The 26,209-nt window shown below is 42.8% G+C and overlaps 1 protein-coding gene across 3 annotated transcripts in view; it reads left to right on the top strand.

The window, feature by feature from the left end:
• Positions 1 to 26,209, top strand: part of PC (pyruvate carboxylase) — a 1,846,452-nt gene that overhangs the window by 500,215 nt on the left and 1,320,028 nt on the right. For all 3 annotated transcript variants that reach the window (XM_069207836.1, XM_069207837.1, XM_069207835.1), the window contains one exon: positions 2,104 to 2,269. In XM_069207836.1, the coding sequence (XP_069063937.1) occupies positions 2,104 to 2,269 (166 nt within the window). The remainder of the gene's footprint in view (positions 1 to 2,103; positions 2,270 to 26,209) is intronic.

Genomic DNA, 26,209 nt, shown 5'->3' on the forward strand with positions numbered 1-26,209 from the left:
CATATTCTGGAAGCTTTGTGTAATTCCCTCTTCTTCGTTAGTGAATTCATAGTTCTGGCTGGGGGGGGGGGGCATTGCTTACATTCTTCTGGCAGATTTGACAACTGGTTTGGTACAGTATCAGAGAAGCCTAGTTCGCATTGTCTCTGGTTACACTGGATGGAGCATTTTTTTCGGTGGCTTCTTGAGCTATTTTAAAAAATACTTTATTATACAAAAATATTTTTGTATATTAACTTGACTTCTCTTATTCACAAAGATTTTCTCGTGCCCGTCGATCCCTAGCAATTGGGAAGCTTGTGGTAGATGTCCACAATGCAAATGATGAGTGGTCTTTTATCTTTATTTCCTGCGGGCAAGTTTCTACTTTTTCCCTAGGATCCTGTGGAGCTACGTATCTTAGATATGTGTTCCTCTGGAAAGACAATTAGGCCAAAAGCTCTACTTCTACCTGTGGAAGTGGTTGCCTGTTCCCTAGAGATGCCTAAGCTTTAACCGATTTGTGGGTAGCTCCAAAGACAGAGCTTTATCTTTGGTCTAACTTTTGTGTCCTGTTTTTTTTCTCTGCATCGTTGTTCCTCCTGTTTTTGCAGTGTCTTGTTTTGAGCACGAGGAACTAGGAATATATTTCATGTTTTAAGCACTTACTGTTCACAAACAAAGCAGCACAAGCCCTGTACCTCAAATCCACTCTGTAGAAGTCGAGGATTCGAACTGTGTATCCCTGGGAAAACACCATTGAAAGTGGGAGAAATGTCATAGGGTTGTGGGGTCATGGGCTGTGGTGTTATGCCAGGTAGAGTGGGGATATTGTTGAAAGGGACCCCGGGAGGTGTACTTTCAGAGACGGGGCAGACGTACATAGAACCCCACCCCATGGCACCTTTTGGCCAAATGTATTGGGGGTTGAGAATCATTGAAGTGAAATGGAAGATTTCTGATAGGCAGTTACCTCCCACAAGACACTCTTGCACTTGTTTGTTTGAACTGTCTGCATCCAACTGATCTGTCACTCTTTGTGGCTCAGCAGGGCTGACTTGTCTGGCAGTTCCAAGTTCCTCAGGTTGTCTGACAGCCTGGTCCGGTCAGTGGCTGGTCTTTTCCTTTTGCTGTGGTATTTTGAAGGTCAGCCGGGATTGCAGACATGGGAGGGTCCAGGAGAAGGTTTCTCCCCTGGGTCACCAAATGAATGGGAATACTGCCACCTTCGCAGGGTTCACATCCTGGAAGCTTTGTGTGGTCCTCATGTATTCTTTAGATAATTCAGAGTTCTGATGGAGGGATGGATTCCGCACACTTTTCTGTCAGATTTGGGAACTAGTTGAGTACCCTATCAGAGAAGCATATTTCACTTTTTGTGTCTCTGGTTACACTGGAAGGAGCATTTTCGCCAGTGGCTTCAGCTATTTTGAAGAGAGCCTTATTGGCTGGATGGTTAACGTATTTCTTTCAGTGATCGGGGGAAATAAATCCAAATTCATTCATGAACGCTCCCATAAATAAATGCCTTGGGATGGTCTCGCACACACTTTGTTGGCCCTGGTGTCATGAGCTTACTTCACCATACTGTTGCCATGGTGGCGGAGAAAGCAAAATCCTAGTTACTGGGGACGCTGGTAGACCCTCACCCCTGGAATACAGTTTGAAAGGCCACACCTAAAGCCTCTGATAAAATATCACCAAACAAAGCACCTCATAGTCAATCGAGAGATGTTACAACCTTTAGAACCGATATGGTTGGTACCTCCCTCGTTGAGACCAGCTTATGAATCTCACCACACTGGACTCTGGGAGTTGTAGACCACAGGGTGAAAAAGACCAACCAGGGATTTTCCAGATGGAAAGTGTAAAAAAAAACAAAAAAACAAAAAAACATGCGGTGTTTAGAGCTATTGACTTCGATCCTTATTGATTGTTTTAATTTATACTAGAAAGATTCCTCTGATAAATCAAATTATATTTAAACAAGAGATGTATGACGGAAAGTAATGCAACATTGATAACGTAGTCAAATTTCATATGCGTGTGAAGATATTTTTAGCGTACATAGACTATATTTTCTTTAAAATGACTTCTTTCTGTTTTGTCATTGTTTACCCTCAGGAGAATGAGGTAGATGCTGTGCATCCTGGGTATGGTTTCTTGTCGGAGCGAGCAGACTTTGCCCAGGCCTGCAATGATGCAGGAGTTCGATTCATTGGGCCCACCCCGGAAGTTGTGCGCAAGATGGGGGACAAGGTGGAGGCGCGAGCAATTGCCATTGAAGCAGGTAGGTGTGCTTTTTACGGGATTCGGAGCATATAGGAAATGTGATGGTTTGTGCATTTACAATGTAGACTGTTTCACTTCTTACACGACCAGCAGGGAATGACTTTACAACAAGGTATTGCAAGAAGCAAGGTGAGTGAGGTAGAGAGTTCATCTTGAGATAAAGTGCATGATTATGTCCTTCCGCAAGCATTGTCATACTCATGATTTGTAATTGTTTTTTAGGAAAAGTGTGCTATAGAAAGTCTTGGGTAACGCTTGTTGCCATGGTAGACTATAGAAACCCATTCATACATGGTTGGTGTTGGATAATGTTTTCCTAACGTCAGTAGGGTGTCTAAACACTACTGCCTTCACTAATGGTAAATTATTTTTATGATGATTTGTTAATATAAAGAACTGAAGGGGTTGCTATACTTTACTTTTCATCATATCACCCTTGGCTCCATAGGATGTTTTTATTTTTTTAGATTTGTTTCCATGTACGTGAGAATATAAAGCATTTCCTTAGAAAACTTGTTAATGGTAAAAATGTGGAACAATGGTTTGGTAGGCAGTAGAATGGTTGCACACAATGGGGATGAAGAACATGGGTGATAAGTTAGACAGCACAGTGACTATTCAACACAAGTATTTAATACACATGTGCAGCGTTCTAATGTATTAGAACAGTAGAAGGGAGGGAGACTACATTGGGCAAGGTAGGATTTCAGTGCTGGCCCTCCTCATTGGAAGGACTTGATGAGGAGTGAAGTTTGCTCTGAAATCTGCTCCAGTAAAGGCTTGCATTATCTGAACTATGAAGTGTGGTGTGGCCTGGGAAATGGGATGAGGTGGATGTGAGCCTAGTACTTCACTCATATTTGCAAGTTCAATGGTGTTTTTGGGACTTGAGGGATTCCTTGGAGAGCTTTGGAGACCAGAATGAAGGCTGTTCTGAAATCGACAGGTAGCCAGGCAACTTTGGGGCAGTAGGGAAAAGTAGATGTGCCGAACATCAGGTTGAAACATGTTTGTGTTAAAGTTGTATTATGTGCTGATACCATAATTTTAAGAACATAAACAGTTTTAGGAGTTTATTGATATTTGATGTTCGTTTGACAGCACAGAGTGATCCAGGTTTGGGAGGCGAGATGCCACGGGGTTGAAAATGTGCAGTAGAAGTGGGGTCGAAAGACACTAGTATGCCTTTTAAGATACCAAGGGATATATTGGCCGATTCTGATGATTGTGTACTCACTGGAGCTAACTGAGGTAGGACTGTCCTTTGAGTGGTGGGTGTCTTATTATCAGCAAGAGTTGAAACCTTAACGGTCGTGTGAGCTATTAATCTGAGTGCAAGGCTCAAAAGTGGGAGTACATTGGAGCTCAGTTCTCCACTGTACAAATCTGTGAGGCAAGCCTCTTGAGTGACTGTCCATGGCTGAACATTTTTATTATAATAAAAAAAACACCCATAAAAAATTAACACTATTTTACTTTTCTGGTAACTTTTTTTGTCCCTCATTGTTTTGGCAAGGAAAATGGCTGGGGATGAGAGGCTAGACGTTGAAATTAGCCCTTTAGCTCATAAAAACAGCTGAGGTTTATCACTACTCCTTAATCTCAAGCTCCCATGGAAGCTGTTGTGTGTTTTTTTTTTTTTATGTTCATACAAATAATGTTAGATAGCCATGATCTGTTACCATGTGGGATGCAAGCTGTGAGAAAACTTGGTAGGAGTGCAGCCAAGCGGTCAGGTCGGTTGGTGGTTATTGAAGATATCATTAAAGAAGTCCTGAAAACCATTGAGAGTGAACTTTCATTGGCTAAACAACAAATGTTTGGCGACAATTACTGGACTAGCCATCTACCTGTGACATACTGGTAGAGCATTCGTAACCTTCTTGCGCTGAAATAATGGACATTTTTGCGGACTAGTTGGATAGTATAATCAATGCATCATTTTTAACACTGCCCAAGATATTGAATATTTACACTCGCAGAGTTACCACTATCCATGCTGACCCTGGCAGAGTTGCTTTCCAGTGAAGGGGAAACTCTGGAATGAGCAATAGTGGCATCCAAGCAGGTGTTGCCTTGACCACAGTGCCATCCGCAATCAGTTAACATTGAAGAATAGCTTCTCAGGAGGTCTTGCATGGTGGCCATTTTGAGAGAACCCGGGAAGTAGTAAAAGTGAATCGGCACAAAACAATTTGCAATAACTGAAACCATAAATACTGACAGTAAAGTGCCTATGTTCATGGTGGATAACTCTAAAAAAGCTCTGACAGGAATGCATGCAGGCTCAAAGAGAAGGTACTGGAAAAAAGGAAAAACAGATTATACTCTGAAGTCTCTTGTTTGGCACTCTTACCTGCTAAACAGACAGACTAATGATTATTTGTGATGGTTTATTTGAAATTATGTTTATTTGTTAGTTATTTTAGTCTATAGCTTCAATACGCATAGAAAGTTGAACTTCAGCGTGACTGGCAGCTGCAGAAATGTTTGTTACGTATGGTTTTTATCTGAGGCAGGAAAACCTCTGTTGGCCTGATTACAATGGAAAACATTGTGGGGTTTTTCTCTTGAAGCCATAAGCGGTTTTGGGAGCGGGGGTGTTCTGTCAGGAGAAAATAAGGAGCGTTGTTGTACAAGTTTTGGTATGGAAGGTCGAGACATCTGACTGTCTGAATGAAATGTCAATAGGGAACTGTGTAGGAGAGCCAAGAGATGTTTGAGGTGACAGTGAAAATTTGGTAGCGACATTTTAGTATAGAAATGAATTGGGTTCAGAGACATGCATTTTTTCTGCATGTCAACAAGACAAAACCGAGAAGATGGGAAAATAGGTAGCTTCTTTCAGAAAACATGGTGAGAACTTGTGATTTTGGGATATAAATCTGTTTGTTGTTTAGCGATCAACTATTGTGTTGCACCAACAACTGCAATGTTCAAGAAAAACTGTTGACTAAGGAGGCCATATTCATCAAAGAAGGAATGGAGCACACGTCTGACTGGGTAAAGGAAATGACACAAAGCAAAGGAAGTTGCAGTTGTGGCAAAGTTGAATGATATTAAGGTGATATATCATTTTAGAACGAAGACGAATAGGTTGGAACAACAGAAGAATGTAAGAATTCTCAAGGTAAAGTGCAACAGGTGTAGGAGTAACACACACTGCGAATAGTCCTAGTTCTTATGCAACAAAACTTCTCATGTAGGCAGTGTGCTAAAAAAGCACATAATGGGCATGTGCAAAAGAGTTATAGGCATAGAAGGGAATGAATTCAATTCAGTCAAGCGGGTACAAGCAAGACCGTTTTAAGAATTGCTGACATTGTTAATTTGGAGAATGAGTATGACACACGGGAAATTAACACAACGGATTGTAAGATTACTGTGGGAGGCAAAGAGATAGTGGCGTTTCCAGGATCCGGTTTGCTTTGTACCCAGTGGAATGGCCAGATTTAGTAAAACCTTTTGACCTCATAAGTGCGGAGGAATGACTGTTGCAGGTTTCATGTGTGGAGCTCAGTGGCAGCAGCATACCATTTTAGTGAATTACAGTAACAGGATTTTTTTAAACTTTTGGACATAAATGCATGTCTTCCGACCTGTTCATTTAAAAGGTTCTGCTGCTCACGATGAACCCAGACTCCTCCAATCCAGCATCCAGTGCATTGTACATTTACGTGTGTGCTAGGATTGATAGTGCGCTATGCATGAGTGCTACAGGTCTACGGGTCCCCACCTGGAAGCCCTCAGCCTGTACCACAGCGCAAGATGGAGGAGAGGTTGCTTTCCCCATAAAGCATATGTGTATTGCTGGCTTCTCCTAGATTGGGTGGGAAGCACCAGATGCTATGTTGCGAACAGGGAAGATGGGGTTTCCTTAGAAGCGCCAGGGCCCTTCATACACAGAGCTGTAAATGACGGACTGCAGCTACCATATGTTGGTGGCAGGTGGTGCAGGCTGAGGCCTGCAGTATCTATTATGAAGTGAGTCTTTTTATGCGACACAGATCCTTGTCTCGCTTCCTGATCTCTGTGAAGAGTGGTCGGGTGCAGCTTAGTAATTTTGTGATGACCAGTTCACCAGGAGACTATCACCTTGGCAGAGCATCCTTGCAGACAGAGGCCAGGCTTGGAAGGTGGCCTGGTGAGGACACTTGAAAAGGGAGTTGTACATATCAGTGTCAAGAAAGCAAACATTGAATACACATCCTCCATCTGTGAAATGGGTGTAAAAATGGGAGCTTAGGACCCATCCTAGTTCATGATGTTGTCTACATCATGTTGGTTGTACTCCACTGACTATTCAGGGTCTACTGTGCAGCCAAGGGCTGTTGTTGCACTGATCGGCAATCCCCCAGGGGCTAGAAAAAATCACCTGGAGTCCGATCTGACAGAAGAATTACTAGACTACCCTGAGTGCAAAGATATCCTGCATGTGAGCAAGGGAAGGATGCACCAACCCTGCAGGAGGAGATGATTGTAGAAGACGCTACCTTAATTAACTCTGGTTTAGGACCTGTCCAATAGAGACTTGCTAAGCAAGTATGCCGAAGGATTCGCAGTACTTCCAGATTGGGCAATGCGACCTTCGTCAGTTACCAAATGGGATGTGCCAGGCATTTGGATTTGTTTGCCTGTGTGGTAGGCCGACTAGAGCCAGGCTTGTGTGCACAACAAGTAGACTCTGGCTGCAGCACCACCAAATGTGTTGTTGCGTCAGACAAGTCCTGAAGATTAAGGGATTCGAGAGGTGCCCTGGGAGCGCTCCATGAATTTTAGAGGCACTGTGTGCCAACGATAGCACCTGGCTTATGCTGTGCTGAATATAGTCATCTGGGAGCGTGTTGCTGTTGTTCCCAAAAGAAGTGCTTAGTACTTACCGGAGTATTGGAAGGAGCTGTACTTTGAGATAAGATCCCAATGGAGTGGAGAAGTGAGCTGCCTGAAAAAGTGTTTGACAGAAGCATTTGCTCCTACTGCGACCCATCGAGCGATGCTCTGCAGGGCAGGCTTCCATGCACTTCTAGAGACTGCTGTGTGCCGTGAGAAGATTTCCTTCTGCTGATGAGATCCCTTTGCTGCAGCCCAGCACTACTGATACAAACTTGATGAGAGACAGAATGGAAACTGCTTCAGTCCAAAACACTGAGTGCTAATATAAACTCTGGGAGGTTGGTGGGAGAAGAACCAGTACCAAGATCTACTGCAATTTGGGAATGGGAAACTCAGAGGAATGGGTAGGGAGTGCAACTAGATACGTGGACACCTAGGTGGCAGAGGCCCTTAGAACAAATACATCTGTGAATCAAGTATTCATGAATTGAGTAAGTAGTAGAATGTTGTGCTTTCTGCGTAATAAATAACTTTTCTTCCCTACAAAGAGAAGCACTGGGATGGACAATGATCTTGCTGCTGGGAGGATGGTATTGATTGAGGCTGGGTGACCCCAACACTAACCTCTTTGAGAAGCTTATGATTGCTGGCCCATACTACTAATGAGCGTAAAATGCTGAGAGGGTGGTGTTTGTCCCAGTTTGGGGAGCCATTGTAGGGTAGGCCCAAGACCTCAGTGGTAACTGGGTCTGAGAGGGTGTTACCTTTGATCTCTTAGGATACGTGCAGTGCCACTGAAAGTATGTGGATGCAGTATTTGTTGCATAATTATAGGTTTGCCACTTAGTCGGTCATCTGCTGCATAATTGGCACATTTTAGCGAAAAAAGTATTTCTAGCTCAATCTGTGCAAAAGTTACTAAAAACCTGGCAACACCTTTTCCAGCACTTTAGAAGACCCTTAGTGAAGGTTGACCGGCCCTCTTTGAGGTGTTTAATACTTCATTTGGTTATTAAACTGGTAAGAATCCTGTGAAATATTTGCCCAAGCAGTATTACATTGTTGAAAAATCAGAAAATAATGAAGCAGTACTATTGCAAAATTTGCCACTTACACTTCATAATTTGCGGTTTTTGTTTGTTAATTTTGTCCTCCCATGCCTCATAATTCCAGTGGCCCTGAATAGGCGCCATTGACCAATGAGCAGAGATATGATTGGCAAAGTGTATGTGGCAATAAGGGCAGATAATCTTTTGAGATGGTGCCACCAAAGAGATATAAGTATTAAATTGAATCATAATGCACCAGAGCAGACGATGTAAGTATCTTGAGTGAGAGATGATGGGGGTATTGTAGAGACATCCTAAGTTCAGTTAGAAATAGGGTGTGCTGAAGGATTTTGGACACAGGTTTGTGGTGAAAGGTGGAAAGAAGCCTGTAGCCCACAAACCCATGAAAGTCCCACACATGACGATGAAACATTTACAGAAAGATCTAGACTAGTTGATCAGGCATGAAGTGATTGAAGAAATATAATCATTTGAGTGACTTGCACCCGTGGTTCTAGTGCCTAAAGATGGTGGAGAATAAATACGTGTGTGAATCTCCATGGTCTAAGCATGAACATTTGGGTGGAGAGGAGTTTGGTGCAGAGGAGTTGATGAAAGATTCACAGGTGGTTAGTTTAATTGATATTTCTTCTGTGTTTTATCGGGTGAAGTTGTCCAAATAGTAGAGCACTTAGATTTTTTGCCATACCTTTATGGGGCTGTCAAATTTATTAGAATGCTGTTTTGGGCTGGCCTCAGCTGCAGCATTCTTTGAGAGAGTTCTTAATTTGTTAGCGAGGAGGGACCAAGTGTCTGTTTCAGGATGACATACTAATTTATGACAAACAGCATAATAAAACATTAATGCGGATTTTGGAAAGATTGAGAGAAAGTGGGTTGACGATAAAGAGTAGTGAGGGTTTAGAGTGGGAAGTGCATTGTACCTGAAACGCACCATTTCAGGAGAAGGCAAAGTCCCAATGTTAGCCTAGGTTAACCTATTGCGAGAGCTCCAATGCCGGTTGATAGACATTATTAGATCATTTTTAGTATTGGCGGAATACTATTCGAAATTCATAAAACATTTTGCAAATATACTGTATCCTTTGAGGGTGTTCTGAAAAAAGGTGCCAGGCATACTTTGGATATAGGAACTTCAGACAGATTTTAAGAAGTCAGTATGCAATTGGGACACAGGCAGGTTTAGGTAAGTTCTACTTGATCAAAAAGACCGTTCATAGATGCAAGTTTAAAGGTTTTAGGAGCTATGTTGTCACATGATGGTAATGGAACAGAAAGAGTAATTGTTTTTCTGTCTAGGTTATTTGTGAAGGCTGAAGTTAACTATTTGTTGTAGAAAAGGGAAGTTTTAACCTGTGTGTGGTCTACAAAGCACTTAGTTGTTTTTGTAGGCTCTGCCATTTGTGGTACAAAGTGATTTCAAACTGTAAATGTATTTACCTGTAAGAGTAGCGGAAAGGCCACCCCACGGATAAGTAGGTGGATGGAAGGTGTCTGGGATTAAAATTTTCGAGTAGAGTGCTTAGCTGGAAAAAGGAACAGTGCAGCTGATTGCTTGTTGAGTTTGCCGACTGGAGGTAGTTTTGGTGGGAGCATGAAAATACCAACCAACTTTGTGGGTGAAGAATACAGTGGTGTAAGCTAAATGGTAGAAAGGAGAGAGAAGATGGTGAGTTAAAAAATATATATATATATATTATGTGGTAACAGGTTCGCCTGTTTTGTAAGATTAGGAGGAAGATGCAAAATGTATTGGGCAGTTGTAGGAAGATGGCTCTTTATATAGTGGATCAGAAAGAGATACTTTGCAGAGTCCAGACAATCCCTAAAGGTATCACAGAGGCAAATGACACCCCAACTGTTCTCTTTTGTAATCATGTGGGCGAGTAGTTGGGCATATCAAAGGGCACTGCTAAGCATGTAAGGCACACACATAGGTAGTACATGAGACACATACACTGAATAAAGAAATCCAACACCAATTTATAAAAATAACATGCTTTATATAAATTTAGATACCAGAATCAGGTGAATACTTTGAGTTCGCGATTTTAAGGGTTTTCAAAAGTCGAGAGTGCATTTTCTGTAGCTGCAATGTTACTCTACGGGAGATAAAGCATACATGGCAAACAGGTACTTCACTGCAACTTGCAGGACCAATCTTCTGGACTTAAGGTAAGAATTGGGCAGGGTCCTAGGCCACACCAACAGGTCACCTAAGGTACCACTGGGGCGGCCTGGTGCAGTTCAGCATTGTGTATCCCATGCAAGTCTGAGGATTGGTCTGTTCAGTGATACTGCAGGCATGGACTGCGGTTCCACTCCAACTGAACCAAGAAGTGGGCTTGTGTCTCACGAGCCTGGGGGACGTAGGGACATGAGTAGTTCTCTTCTCCTCTGTCTAGGGTGTCCGGGTGAAGTAGACCTTCAGGTCTCCATCACCGAAAACGGCATGGTGATGGGGGGGGGGAAGCTTCAGAAACAGGCTGCAGATGCTGTTGGGAAGTCCACAGTGGGCAATCCCAAGGTGGGCTTCGTCTCAGGAGGGCCTGGGGGACCACATGGACACCTTTGGCCCACTTCAACTTGGGCTAGGCAGCTTGAGTACAGTGATGTCCGGCATTAGGTTTTTGGCAGTCTCTGTCCCCATTTCTTTTTCTTGGGTTGCCTGCAGATGCAGGGAAGCAGCTCCTCTGGTTCAAGGGAGTTCTTGGCAATTTGCAAAGCACTGGCAGCTCTTCTGGTTTCTTGGAGTCGGCAGGACAGTTTAGTTGATCCTCAAGAGTCTGGTGCAGCAGGCAGGCTAGCAGGGTTGGCGTCAAGTCTGTCCTACTTCTCATATCCCAGGTTTGGCAGGCTTCTTCTCCACTCCTTCTTTTGTGTCCGTAAATATCAGTTTTCCCGGTATCAGAGGGTCGCCTAAATACTCAATTTAGGTGGCATTAAGGGGAATGAAGAGTAGTAGCCAATGGGCTACTTACCCCCTGTGGCAACTACACACCGTAAATGACCACTACCTGTGGGGAGTGGGCATCATCCTGTCCCAGAATTCCTAACTCCACCACAAGAAGACGGAATTCCTAAAGCTATGTTCATTTCAGGCTGGTCACTCTAGGGGTGTGTCCAGCCTTGAAATGCAACACACCTCCTGCAAAGCAAATTTTCCTGCCTGTCCTGGTGCTAGATGGGCCCTGGCGCGGGGGAGTCGGCATCTCCCTCTGAGGAGGGCCAGATCTGAATACCCAAGACGGTGGGCTTCTTTGAAGCCTCCTGCCTTGGAATGCAGATGTACAGGTCATCTTGTAGGGATGGGTGTGTAACACCCCTGCTAGAGCAGACTTTGTTTCTGACCTCCAGAGAACAATGGCTCTCACCCTTTGGGTCAGAACCTCGTCTGTTGATGGCAGGCTGGCTAGAACTAGTGAGTGATCCCACCGGTAGTTTTAAGGGTGAACCTCTAAGGTGCTCTCTGAGTGCATGTATTAATAAATCATCACTGGAGTTCAGTGAGAGTTTATTAATACAAAATGTTTGATGTTGATAACAAACATCCCAATTTTCAGTGAAGCCTTCATGTAGCTGGGGAACTCGTATTGACCATTGACTGATGCCTAGCACATGTATTTAAAATGGCTTCCCTGTTCACTTAACTATGTGTAAGAAGCGGTAAAGACCTAGCAGGGTCATATCTGCTCTTGCAGCTATGTCCACACATGTACTATAGTGCACACTGCCCTAGGACTTTGGGGCCTATCTTAGGAGTGACTTACAAATATTACACACAGTGTTTAAGGTACATGGCACACAACCTCCACACCTCACTGTTTTCTGATAAGGTGGTGCTTTGCACCTGTGCCTCTTTTTTTCCCAAAAGTGGTGCCCCCATTTCATTTAGGACAGGTTGTCACCCTGCCCCCCTTTTTTGCTCCCCCGTGTTCTTCTAAGGAAGAGGAGTGACACCAGCAGCTTAAACCAAAAAGAGTGTTGTTGTTTCTAACTTGATCGCACAAGAGTTCAGGGTGGCCGACCAGCTCTTTGTAGGATATGTGGGAGCAAAGAAAGATGGGGCAGGACAGAAACAAACCATTTTGAGCTGAGTTGTTCTCTTTGTATAAAATCTGCTACGCACTACCACCTCCTGAGGGCCCATTCCACCAGGGGCAAAGCTGCAGCCATGACGTTAGCATGCTGTGTTGCGGTCCTGGATGTTTGTCAGGCAGCAACGTGGGGATTATTGCACACATTTCGAAACACTACTGCCTTGACAGTCAGGTCTGCAGAGAATGGCATTTTGCCGTTTGGTCCTGCAGGACTTTGTAGTGTTGAAAATATGTCTGCAGCCCCACCACCAGGAATGGTAGGCTTGGGTATCTATTCAAAAGTTAGGAATCTGCACCTAAAAGTCTCTATCAGATGAAGCAGGTACTTACCTTTTGGTAACGCATTATCTTATAGAGACTATACAGCCTTACAGCCAACCATGCCTCCCCGCTCTGTGGAGTCATTTGTGAGGGTCAGGATGATCCCTTTCAGGGCCTTAGATTGGACACACAGTTGTCAGATCATTTCATGGTTCTGTGCTCCTGCTGTGACAAGTGGTGAAAAAAGTAATGGACGTCTGCGTGCCCGGGTGGTGCCTTCATGGATGACAGCGACGTCACAGCCGGCACCAACAATGTCACGCCGCACCAAATGGAGCCACCCGACGGCACGCGTGCAGGGGTATCGCTCAAGCAAATTTCCGGATCCAGTTTGGAGCCTGGGGAAATTCAAAGGTAAGGAATATCCAGCTAGAAGTCTGTCAGATATATGGTTACTATACATACAGCACAGGGAAGTGAGTCAGTCTACTTCACCTGTTGGCCAAATTCACTGTGAATTACAACATTGTCCCTTTTTTAAAAGGCGCATATTCATGCACAAAGTATTCCTTTAAGTTTCCCTGACTGCTATGCCAATGTGTCCTTTTTGAGACTTTTTTTTTTTTTAATTCCATTTGCCCATTATTATTATTTTTTATTTTTTAGATTGTTTTAAGGTTGAGGAGGGCTCATCAGATTTCCCAGTACTAAAGTTTAACAAAGTCCATGATAAAGCACAAGTGATGGGTGGACTGCTGGAATTAACCTCAGTCACTCTTAATTGCTATGGGTCTACTCCAGGCCATTCTTTTTGCCAGCTGTGCCACTAGAGTATTCACACCTTTGAATTTAAATATCAAACTCTCGCAGAAGTCAGACCCAAGTGGAGCATCTGGCCACGTTGTAAGCCTCGTGGCAGCAGTATGCCGCCTTCTAGTGGGAACGGAAGCAGGTGATGTGGAACAAACAGGCCCGGGGAGCTGGTAGTGTTGCACGCCAAAGACCTGTAGTCTTGTGAAGTCATCCGGGCAGAATGCAGCTTTGCTGAAGATTTCCAGCCAGGAGCGCTTCGGGCGGTGCATGCTGGCAGGCTGAGGGTGAAGTCCTCTGTTGGCCTTGTATATCGGAATACGTGCGTTTTTCTTGTCGAGGATCCCGCGGATGACCAACGTTAAGTGATTAGCACTGCCTATGTAGCAGCAGGGCGTCACCGGGGATGTAGCGCCGGGTCTCGTGCTAGTCACACACATCTCCTTTTTTTTTGTTTACATGAGTATATATTAACTAAATGTTCCATTTTAAAAGCTGAGGGGTAAATTTCTTCTTTGTGAGAGACCATCTCCTCGAGCTGAGGAGAAGCGTATTGGGGATGCTATTAGGTGGCGTTAACATGATAGGAGTTTTCCTTTTGACCAAGGATTGATTTTTTTTCTTTTCTTTCTAGATAAAAGATTTAGCTTTTAGGTCAGGTTTAACAGTTGGTGTAACCTCTTCACACCAGATCATGAATGATACGTCCTCCAGTCTTGAACTTTTCATCTGTGTTAGATTGTTTTTCGAGGTTTATATTTTTTGTGCATTTATATTGACAATTGATGTGGCTTTTCAAAATCGAGTCTGCATATATGCGCTGAATTAACATGATTACAGTTGAAATTAATTTTATATGGAAAGAAGCGTGATTATTAATGTTATTATGCCACATTTTCCTGCACCCCCCCCCCCAATTTTAGACCAGATGGATGCCATCTCTGTCACTCTATCCTGCTCCCCCACCCACATCTGCAATGGATTCAGATTCTTTGGTTATTACTGTTCATGGCAGCGATCTGGTTGGTTAGCCTGTTTAATGTAATTCACAGAGAGCCCCTGCTAAGATATAGGGAGCAGCAACAAGAGGACTAATACGTACAAAAACCAAAAACAGTTGCTCCCAAATCTGGTAAAATAAGGGTATAACTCTTATTAACCACACTTTCGAATTAGGAGTGGAACAATATATAGAGTCAATATAGTTTGTCAACAAGCTCAAAATGTATTTAATAAATCACACTACTGTATAGTAACGTTTAATCACATAGAAAACTACACAAATCCGAACAATATTTATGCATCTTACCAAAAATAATTCATTATATTACAGTACAAATATGAATACTTTCAAACCTGACTCAGTGGGTATCTTGCGCGCACACACATTTGAACTACCAAATGGCCCTATCATTCACTACATAATACCTCACACCTCATCCATCATATCATACCCCCACGCATCCAAAATAAAAGCAATTCCATTGTATAAGACATTCACATGTAGTGATAATTAGAACATTGGACTAGTGTTCTTAACATTGATTAACATATCAATCATTGAACACTTCAATTGCTTATATACTATCCAACTGTATTTGTGGGTCTAATTATCTCAATTATTTTCCTCTACTGTTGTTTCTCAATAGGTAAGGGTACATCACAGGTATTTTATACAGTTGTGCATTTGTCCATTGAACTAATCCAGTTTAGTGCGTATTTCTTGGAGACGAATATTCTGCGTCTTCGACTCGTGTTTCGGTGGGAGCCACACATGCTTGGGAGCCACCTTCTTGAGGGTGAAAACATTAAAAGCTCTGTGCAAGATTCCCAGGTTATATCTGAGATACAAAAGAAAAGTGATACAGCACACGCTCCAAACTCTTATCTGTACTAAAGGCCAAACTTGAACATAAAAGTACTGGAGTGGTAAAATAAGAGGCTCCAAAGTGAACCAAGTGGTGAACACAAGCTCACACAAGAGCCTTTGTTGTTGCATAAACTGCCTAACACCGCAACTACACCATCACCAGTGCACATAAAGACCATAAGCCAGTGTGAATGTGCACCTAACACTGCATTGCATGCACACGCCTTTGATTAAAATGCAGGTTGAAAAGAAATAAAGTGAAATCTACATGAAAATATGAAGAGGCTTAGTCTGCTTACGCAAGCTGCAAATACAATGCACAATTAACACCTACTTGCACCACGAGGGAGAAAGGAACCGGTGGGGCAAGAAGTTCCCACCACTGCCCGAGCAGCTGATCAACCTCAGGCACAAAATTATAGTGGGCGTCCAGATGCAAATTAAAGCAGAACTGATATCTCTATAAAGAAAATAATGTCAATTAACTAATGTACTCCACCTTCATTGATAAAACGCCAGCTATTTAAAACGGAAAATGCCCTGCATACAGCAGTGTTATGCAATGAAGAGCACGTATGTACTATCAGATTCACACTCTGACAATATCTCTATATCAAACCAACCCCAAAAATGCTGTGCCGTTTTATGGTACACCGCATAAATTTAAAACAACAAACTGGGTTAAATGCAGTGAGCTGTGGTCACATGACCCTTCCTAATGATGTCTAATTGTCTGCAAAAAGATAGGAAACTAAGCTGGTGAAAAATATGGGCGCCATATTGTGCGAGGATGCCGCATTGGAAAAAAACACAGAGTGCTAAAACAACACGCGCTTTGAAACGAACACAAGAAAAAATCCAAAAAACAAATTCACCGACAGAAGTTGAAGCAGCAAAGACAGACGAGAGCTGGATAAGGCCATATCAAAATTACTGAAGAGAATAAAATAAATAAGATATTCGAACATGAAGCCCAATTACCCTGCAGAGGAAAAACATAGATACTGAGTAGTTACAACTAAAGAGGCCTTACTAAGACCAGGTAGACCAACAGATAAGGCTGTATGTATGGCAAATGCAGGCAAGGCGAAGAGAGCGGGCAATAAAAGGAGACCAACACTTGGTGCCATAATGGACAGAGACAAGTATACCCTGGAAAGGAGGGATAAAGATGGGCACTTTGAATAAAGCCCTAAGCCCCTATACCTGAAGATAGTACAGATACAGAATTGCCTGAAACAAAGACAAGACTTAATAAGACCAGGTTTCCCTACTGATCAAAACCTATAGAAAAAAAACGAAAAGGTCAAAAAGTGGAGACTTAAGAGATGTCACAAATAATATTGCTGATAATATTGACCCATAGAATAAGTGGGGACTAAAAAAGAACATTCACAAATATTATTAGATCACATTTTCCCATGGCATATCTTCATTGAGACCTATCTCAAAAGTTCCAAGGGTATAAATCCAAAATACTTCCTTTCTTTTGCGTTTGATATTACTACCTTGTCTCTTAAAGACCAGTATTTTTTCTCCAAAATAGTCCAACTTAATTCTTTCTCTGTATGGCCTACTTGGATCCAGTGTGCTACTAAAGGAGCATTCATTCTGCCTGTGCATATTGCAGATTTGTGTTCACTATATCCTGACCAGAACTCCATTACTGTCTCTCTGGCATAACCCAACACACAAAGGAAATAATCAAATAGATCACATTCTGTGTTCTACAATTAGTCATGCTGGTAAGTTGAATAGTTTCCTTGCCTATAGTGATCTCACTGGATACAATGGCCCCTGCACATGCAGGACAGGTTCCACATTTGTGATTACCTTTAATGGGTTGCTGTTCAGTAGGGGACTTCTGAGCATTTTTGGTGAACGAGTTTTGGAAGATTTAACCAGGATGTTTCTCAGGTTACGATTTCTCTTAACCGCTAACATGGGTCTATTCAAAGTACCTGTATCCGAGTTGGTGTTGGCAACACTGAGAGTTAATTATGTATCTGATTTTCTCATTGAGATTAGAATGGCGTACAACACATACTAGTTTCTCATCTTTTCTATTTCGGTTGTGAAACATACTTTCTCTGTCATAGTACCTGACCCTTTTCATACAGCCCTTAACAAGTCTTTTTTGGGTAACCATGATGCAAGAGTTAATTCGTCAGAATCTCTGGATTGTAAAGAAAATCCTTCCTGTTAGTGCAATCGCGATGTAAGCAGAGGAACTTGCTGAATGGTGTGCTTTGTTTTTGACAGTGTGGATATTCCTCACTGTGTAGGTTTAGTGTTTAGGGGAAACCTCAAGATTCTGATCCAGGTATCAAGAAATTCTACCTTGTGACCAGTTTTTATTACAAGTGAATTTCAAGTTCTGGTCATATAAATTAAGCCACAGGCATAACTTCTCCAATTGTTCCTCTTTACCTTGCCAAATGAAGAACACATCATCTATATATCTGGACAAATTTGTGACATTCTCATAGAATGGGGTAATCTCCTTGTATATATATTTTTCTTCAAATGTGCCCACAAAGAGATTAGCCACCCTCCCATACTTATACCCTTTTATTTGGCAGTAGACCTCACCATCAAATTAAAAAAATATATATATTGGGAACTAGGTCTAGGCATTTAATAACAAACTCATGTTGAGGATTGCCCACATACTCCCAGAGGACCCTGCTTAAAGTACTTACAGCCTGCTTCTGAGGTGTGTTAGTATACAGCGCCTCTAAGTGGTCACTAGAAGCTCAATTTCAGGGCTATAGTCCTTGCCTTCTATTTTAGAGATACGATGTCCTGTATCTTTCACATATAAGAGTAGTTGGCTTACCAGTGGTTTGAGAAACACCTCCACATATTTTGAAATGGGTTCAGTTGCTGAGTTGATAGTCAAAACTATGGGACGCAAAGGAGGATCTTCCACATTTTTGTGTTTTGGAAACCCCATAAATAACTGGCAGGTGTGCATGTGTCCTCTCCAGGTACTCTAATTCCTTTTGACAAATACCATTTGTCAGCGCTGGATGACTGGTGTCATGAATCTGCTTCATTACCCTTCTTTCAGGGTCATCAGATACCTGCTGATGCTCACGTACCCGGAGCATAGCCTTCATCTTGTCCTTATATCTGCCAGTATCTTGTAACGCAATGCCACCACCTTTATCACAAGGCTTCATTGTGATGTTGTTATTATTACTCAGCTGTTGAAGTGCTGAGTTTTTTTAGTCTACTTAAATATAGGTGGGTTTAGGTATGTATTGTTGTTTTTTAAGATCTTAAGTTAAGAATGATGCCCTTCTCAAAGATCGAAACTTCAGCTCGTAATTTATCTAGGCTAGGAGTGAAGAAAAAGGGGAGTTTTAAGCCCAATCAATTGTCTTCATTTCTATGATCAAAACGCATATAGTATTACTTCAATCTAATGTGTCGCAAGATCGTAATAAGTTCCTTTTATAGATCAAAACTATTGAGACTAGTGCTAGGAACAAACAAAATACTCTTAGCAAGAAGAGTCTCAGTGGAAGAATCTATCACCTCTTAGCTGACGTTAAATATAGGAGCAATATCTAATTCCTCCAATATTGCTGCAGTCTGGTTTGGAGATAGTGAGAAGCTGAATCTGTGTTTACAAATCTTTTTTCAGTTTATCAGTTTTCCTCTTGATAAGGTACTGATTGAAGAATTCAAACTCCTCTATTACCTCCTCATACCACCTCTCGGCTTCATTCAATGCAGTTGTTTGCTTCAACTTTTGTTCCAGCTCCTCAGTCTTTTTATTGAGAAGAGCTACCACTTCTCTAGCAGTTTCTATGATAAGGAGCATGCAGTATCATGAGCACCTGTTAGAAATCAAGGACCATGTCTCCAAATGTTTAACTCTATATAAAAAAATAAAAAAAAGTCATATTCCTCACCCATAGACCTATTGGAATTATACCAGCTTTAAGATATTCCAACATAAAAACTGCGTGAGCTTCCGTTCTGCTGGACTTCTTTTTTAGATTAATTAATTTGATCCATCCAAGGTGGTCATGTTTGCTCAAATAAGACATTTTAAAAGTATTTTTGAAAGTGGAGAAAGACGCTAAATTTGCTGGTATGTCTATAATTTTACAATCTCCTGTCAGGAAGTCTCACAAATGAAATTAAAACTGAAGAGAAAAGAAGCTGTCCAACTCTAGAAGAAGCCACTCATGCATTTTCAGAAAACAAAGGAAAACCAACAGGCTCCAGGCTGAGCCTTTTTTGTACCAGGTTCATTCCCGTCACATCTTAGATTTTATTGACCTGAAAGTTGAAAAGAAAACTCCACACATATACTGCCAGGCAGGAGTGAAAGTGTGTGTGTGTGTGTGTGTTTGTACACACATGCATCGCCCAGACAGAGGCACTGCAAGTTGTCATCCTCTTCCATCAGTACTAGGGCCACCACTGCAATACCATGATTCCACCATAGTCAATACTACCACAAGTACCATAACCATCAGCACTGCTACCACCACCACCAGTGCGATGGCCACCAATATCAGCCTCGCTTTTATCAGTATCACCACTAACTCCAGTATCAGTGCCAGTATTACCACCCCCAGTAGCACCAGTACCACCACCACCACCACTATCCATATCACCATTAGTACCATCACTAGTAGCACTGCTTAACATAACACCAGTATCACCTCACCACCATTCGTATCACCAGTGCCACCACCGGTACCTGCACCACAACTACCAGCAGTACCACATCCACTACCCTTGACACATTGCTGACAGTCCAGAGTAAGCAGTGCAAGACTACAATTCCCAGAATGCAGGAGCTTCTGCCACCCCTACACCTAATCCAGGGAGGAAGCTAATATCGCCTCTCCATGCAAGCCCTCACCCCTTTGCTGCACAGATTACAAGAACCAATGATTAATAGGGGGTTCGGGTGAGGTGAGGTCTAGATTTTGCCTCAGCCACCTGTTACTGTGTCTGGTTAATCCCAAATTATGCAGCAGCTATCTGGGGCTTGGACATCATTACTACATCAAGTGCAATGGCATCATGGGCACTATTTATGGGGCATATTACACCTCTGTAGTGTCTGTCTTAGCTCTTTCAGCGTATCTGGCAGCCATTAAAAAAAGTCCAGTTCAAATACCACCTAGCCTGAAACCGTGGTCACATAATTCAATTTTATTGTGTTTTTTTGCTTCATGAGATACTGTGTATGTAATCTAAGTGAGGACATGAAGCAATCACAATACTTTGAAGCGTGACCTGACTGGTACCAATTGAAGCAGAAGAGCATTACAGATCAAGCATTTCAAGGGGAGATCATTGTAGCTTCCTCTGCATCCATTTCTGTTGATCCTGTCACCAAGAGCTGTTGTGTACCACTGTCTCAAGGCCTTCGAAGTCTCAATGTAGCAGTCCAGTTTCTTAACCAATTTAAGATCCCACTGCCAGTTCTTGAGAATGTTACTCTTTGTTGCCAGTGAATGCAGCAGTGGTCCTTGACACTAGAACAATGAAAGCAAATCATGGCCGTGGTGTGGAAGTACAGCATGATTATTTAAATGTGCATGCTTCAGACGTGTCCTGTGCCCAACTTTAAATGAAATGTAAGATGAGAGTAGGCCTTGGAGGACATACTTCTATTCTCTTGGCCGTCTGCACCGGTCTCTTGTCATGGCTTGTTTATAGTTATCGAATAAGGTTTTAAAGGAAGGAAATAAATTACTTCTTTGTGTGGTGTATACATGCACGTTACATGATTGGAAGTAAGGGACCCAAGGCTGCATCAGGATTATCTGGTATGTCTGAAGACGTCTCTGGCATTATGGTTGGCTTAACTAGACGATGCTCTGCTCCTCTGCTGCAGGACGTCCAGGCCCTACACAGCCAAATCAAATTATTTTTTTTAAATGCAAAAGGCAGCCTTTCATTCTTCTCAACCGAAATTGATTCTTTGCTTTTGTCCATCGCTTTCCCCACTTCTTAGATTAAGTCACCAGGACATGGCTTGCAAATAAAGGATACATTTTAGGATATGGGTGGGTTTGCAGGGTGAATCTAGCTGAGATTGGGGTAAAGGGTCTTGACTTGAGGCAGAAATATATTTGTGATCTTGCTTAGGACCTTAGAGAAAGTGCTGTTGGCCATTCTGTCAGAAACCTCACTGCACCTCAGTGGACAACTTTACGGTGAACAGCAAGTACTGGTTAGTACCACATGCACCGCATCAGTGTGGCCACCCTACCTCTGGCGCAGTCGTTTGTAGTGTGCCTGCAGCTTTTTCTCTTAGTAAGAACCTTACGTCACCTGCTTCTGCACTGATGTCTAGCTCCACCGGAGGTGGAGATTTGTGCCAGAACCCCTTTGCCAAGTTACCACAGTGTTCTGGTGGATTGTAACAGTAAGATGTGGAGATCAGCTTCTGGTTTTCCTCCTACATTTTGAAGCTGCTAATCAGGAATTTGTATGTTGACATTGCTGCCATCTGTACGAATCTGATGGACAATGTCAAATGCCAGACTGCCCATATAAACCTCCCTCTCATCTGAGGGGTCAAGATACATTTCTGACCTGCATCTTTATTGGGAAGCAACTGTTTGCCTAGTTAATTGATTAGCTCATGAAGTGCATATTGGACACTTTAAAGGCTGAATCGTTAGCAGTGAATTTCAGTGACCTCATCCTTTCCAAGCCCTGGCTGCCTCTTCATACAGCGTCAGGTCTTGCACGTTTCCAGGTTTTTGCATCATCTTCAACTTCAAGACTTTTCTACCAGTGTTCAAAGAAAATTTTTAACAGATATCCCTGGACAAACCTCTTCAAAGCCTCCCCCTCCAGCAACATAAAGAAGCATATTTCATTTCCTGTTCAGCCAAATATCTTATTTGTGGGCCTTCAAAGGAATTACCTAGACCTATTTAATTGCTTAACCAGAGAGTCACGCTTCCTTTGTTCCCTTTTCTTTCTTCCTGTCCCCCCCCCCCCCCCCCCCCCCCTCCCCAGCTTCATTCACAGTCACCAGCTTCTGGAAGAAGTGAAAAAACTATAGGGAACGGGCTGATTGTATTTCTGCTCAGTGTTTCTTGAGGGTTCAGCACCAGCTTCTCAAGGATTTGGAAAGGATGGTAATGTAGCACCTTTGGTGGAGGAGTGAAACCTGGACCACATGCAGTACTTCGCAGTCACTTGACTAGGTTCATGCTATAAGAAATACCATGTACATACACACATACAGTGTACTGTACTTCATTGCATTCATAAGGGCTTTGGAGACTCTTGCTGTGTCTTCTCTTGCCTTCTATTTTCAAACCGAGTCAAACTTTGCAAGAGTTGCTAACGGCGTCTCTAACTACAGGTGAGCCGTGAATGAGAAGGTGTAGGTGTTTCAGAGCAGCAAAGAAATGGAAAATGTAATTTGAAGCACACTTTCTGTAGGCTCTAGATGACAAATCCTGACCCAGACGAAAAACAAACATTTTTTCTCTGTTCGAAAGACCATCATTGAAGTTAGTATTGGTGACTGCAGCTCTCACTATAGGTAAGAGGTCCACTACATCCTGCACCTTCAACTAAGAAAGTGCAGCCTTAGAAGGCCTACACAAAGATCTACAAAGTTTCTGGTCTTTGCAGTTGGACTTTTAATGTCGTTATACATAACTATACCTTTTACAATTAACTGGAAATGGCCTGCTATAAGGATAATTTTCCTAGAATACACTGAGGTGTTTGCCTGGATTACAGTTCCAGGCAAGGAAGCAACAAGGAAACAAAAGCTGTATTAAGGGAATGGCTTCACGAAGCCTCTGTCAGAAAAAATATGAAGGAATTTCCATTAATGTATGCAGGCTTCCTCCCCTTTGCAACATTAGTTTCAGGTACAAGAATGGACCTTCCATTGTATAAGGAACATTGTATCAGCAGACTGGATTTTGCATATAGACAACAGCAAGTCTTCCAAATTATCCTAGATGATCCCTTTGGATTACAGTGCCTTTTTCATAGAGGTATTTTCTTGCCGCCACAGATAACATCCGCTCGCTTCTCGACCATGGCCAAACAGCAGCCCTCATCCTACAGGACCCATCGGCCGCCTTAGACACAGTTCCCATCACACCCTCTGTTCTAGACTCCATGCAGCTGGCATCCTCAGAAAAGCCCTACAATGGATACACTCCTTCCTGATCGGCAGAACAGTCAGACTCCTGCCTTACTTGTCAGAACCTACGGAGATCAGCTGCAAAGTTTCACAGGGCTCATCCTGGACGTCCCCTGCTGCGAACATATCACCAGACACCCTAAGAGACCACCACAGGTTTCCCATTGAGAAAAGGATCAACTTCAGACTCCTTGTCCACGCATACAAGGCTCTTCACGACCTAGGATCCACCTACCTCAATCACTGCATCACCTTCAACTCCCCCGACAGACCTCTCTGCTCAACAGGCACTAGCCACTGTACCCCGCATATGGAAGACCTCTGTCGTGAGGTAGGAAAAGGATGTTTCTCTGGCTAAGTGCTGGAACACCTTGCTTCTTCACCTCAGGCGGTCACCATTGTTGGATCAATTCAGGAAGGACTTTAAGACCTGACTCTTCGACTGAATCACAGAGGACCAACCCCCTCAGCGCGTTGATTCTTATGGGTGAGTAGTTGCGCTCTATAAGTTATGACTGATTGATTAAGGTTTTCCTTGTACCCAGTACCCTTCAGTAAGCAGTGCTTAGAAGGAAAGATTGTTTTGCCATCTCCTACATCAGCGACTCCTGAAACGTCAGCATAATGCCACAACCAGAGAAGTATTGCTTCTATTTTCTGTCCGTTGATACTCATTAACTTGGAGGAATTACATCAGTAGCTTTCCCACTTCTCTTTTTTGTCTCCCAGAACCCTAGAAAGTATTTTCTAAGCATTCCTAGGGTTGCAAAGGATGCTTCGTTTGAGAGCAGAATAGAGACTCTGCAAGTAAAGTGGTCTTGCTCTTAATTTGCTGTGTAAAAAATGAATGCTCTTACCCTTCCTAAACATATTCCACTCTGCATGAGGAGCTGTATAATTCTAAATATGACCCAAGTCTTGGAAATGTGTGGCAAAAACATCAGCTCAGCCTCTTGGTTCTTCAGAAGGCCCATTTTCAAATACGCTGTTAGGAAGTCTCACTGGAAGTAGTGGCAGACCACAACTAACAATTCATGACTTTTCCTCAATGTAGTATTACAGGTTTTCACCAAGGTCCTGGCACCCTGGCCATTGCTAGTCATAGTATTCTCAAGCAGTGTGATAAAACCCTGGTCTTGTCATGGATTCCCTCTTCTTATGGTTCTCTGGAAACTGGACCAAGCATTGTTGGTCCCCATCCCAAAGAATTCTAGATGCCACTCACTGAAGGGCTTTTTATCTTCCAGAGTTACGTTTTTTCAAAATTACAGTACTTTACTTTGGTGCTTACCATAAGACAACGGTGTGATTACTGGAGTCTTCCCAAATGCATCCCCTTCTGCATACACATTGGTGTATGGCACTGTCGTACTCTGAATAAGGTAGTTTAACTCTACTAGACCAATCACGTATGTTCATTCATTGATTTCAGAAAAATATGCTTGAACTCTTTTTTGCTAATGAGACTGATTTGGGGAGACTGGAAGAGAATAATTAAACAATCAATCAGTCAACATTTGTTAAAGCACACAGCTGCTTCAAACAGAAGCGTCCTGGTGCTCAGAGCAGACAACATAACTGCTAGCCAAGAGATCTTTAGAAACTAAACATTAACAAACAGCCAGGTTTTTTTTTTTTTTTTTTTTTTTAAGTGGTCACTGACTAAGACCATTGCAGGTTAGATGGCAAGCTGTTCCATAATTTAGCTCTAAGAATAGTCAAGGAGCTTCCTCCATGGCATGTCTTCAAATATTTTGGAATCTGTAGCAAGCTGTGGTTGTTAGACTTAAGCGCTCTCTCTTCAGTATATGGGGTCAATCTCTTCATCAGGTAACGAGGGACATCACTATGGGCAGGTTTGAAGGCCAGCGCCAGCACTTTAAAGCACTGTGCCACCGAAGCCAGTGCAGTTGTCTCAAATGGGGAGAGAGATATAATGATGACGAAGGAGACTCCTTGTGGGTGAAGAGCATGCAGTCTGCCACTGTCACAGCCTGAAGGAGGCTCGGCTGGGCCCCATCTATTTGAAGCTCTCTTCTGCAAGGTAACTTTATAGCTTGTTTTCTGCACTCCTTTTTTTTTTAGCCACCCCCTGATCACTCAGAATGTTTGGAGTTGGGAATTAGGGAGAGAGTATCCATCATCTGTGTTTTAGAAAACCTAAGATGGGGAAGAAGAAAGTAGCTGGTGCGTCTCCTGCTTCATATTTTGCACCTAAGAGCACCTTGATTGACAAAATGTTGGAAAGATCAGTAAACGTCATTAGTACAGAGATTGTGCTTACAGAAGGAAGACTGTCTCCTCCTAGTGCCTGCTCGAGATTACCAGACCCGTCCATGTCAGAAAATAGAGTTGAAACTTTGGCCACCTTGCACAGTCTCACAAAGGTAGCCAAATATAAGAAGCCTAAGCGTGATACCCAATCGACTCTGAATGATGTCTGCACACAAACTGACCATATTGGAAGCACGCAGCCTATAGAGGGTTACTATCAAAATTAGAACAACTGTTACAAAGCAAGCTGGTCCCTTTATGCCACTGTCTTGAGGCAATCAAAGCTCAGCATACCCTCTTGGCAACAAAGTGGCCTAGCCACCTCAGTACTGAGGTAGCTGTTCTCACCGATTATCCATGGTATAACAGAACATTGCTCCATCTTGGGTAGCCTGTCGAGCATGGATGATTGGGCTGGGGAAAGCTTGGGATCAACTAACAGATCTAATTTGCCTCCGAAAGGGGCTGCTAATACCATAGCTTGAGGTCCTGAAAAGCACCTCCTAAACTGTTTTCAAGAGGCGGGGGGCTGGATCGCTATTCAAGTCAGCAGGCCAGA

The sequence above is a fragment of the Pleurodeles waltl genome, chromosome 9 (assembly GCF_031143425.1).
Source record: "Pleurodeles waltl isolate 20211129_DDA chromosome 9, aPleWal1.hap1.20221129, whole genome shotgun sequence".
In the NCBI taxonomy this organism is placed as follows: domain Eukaryota; kingdom Metazoa; phylum Chordata; class Amphibia; order Caudata; family Salamandridae; genus Pleurodeles; species Pleurodeles waltl.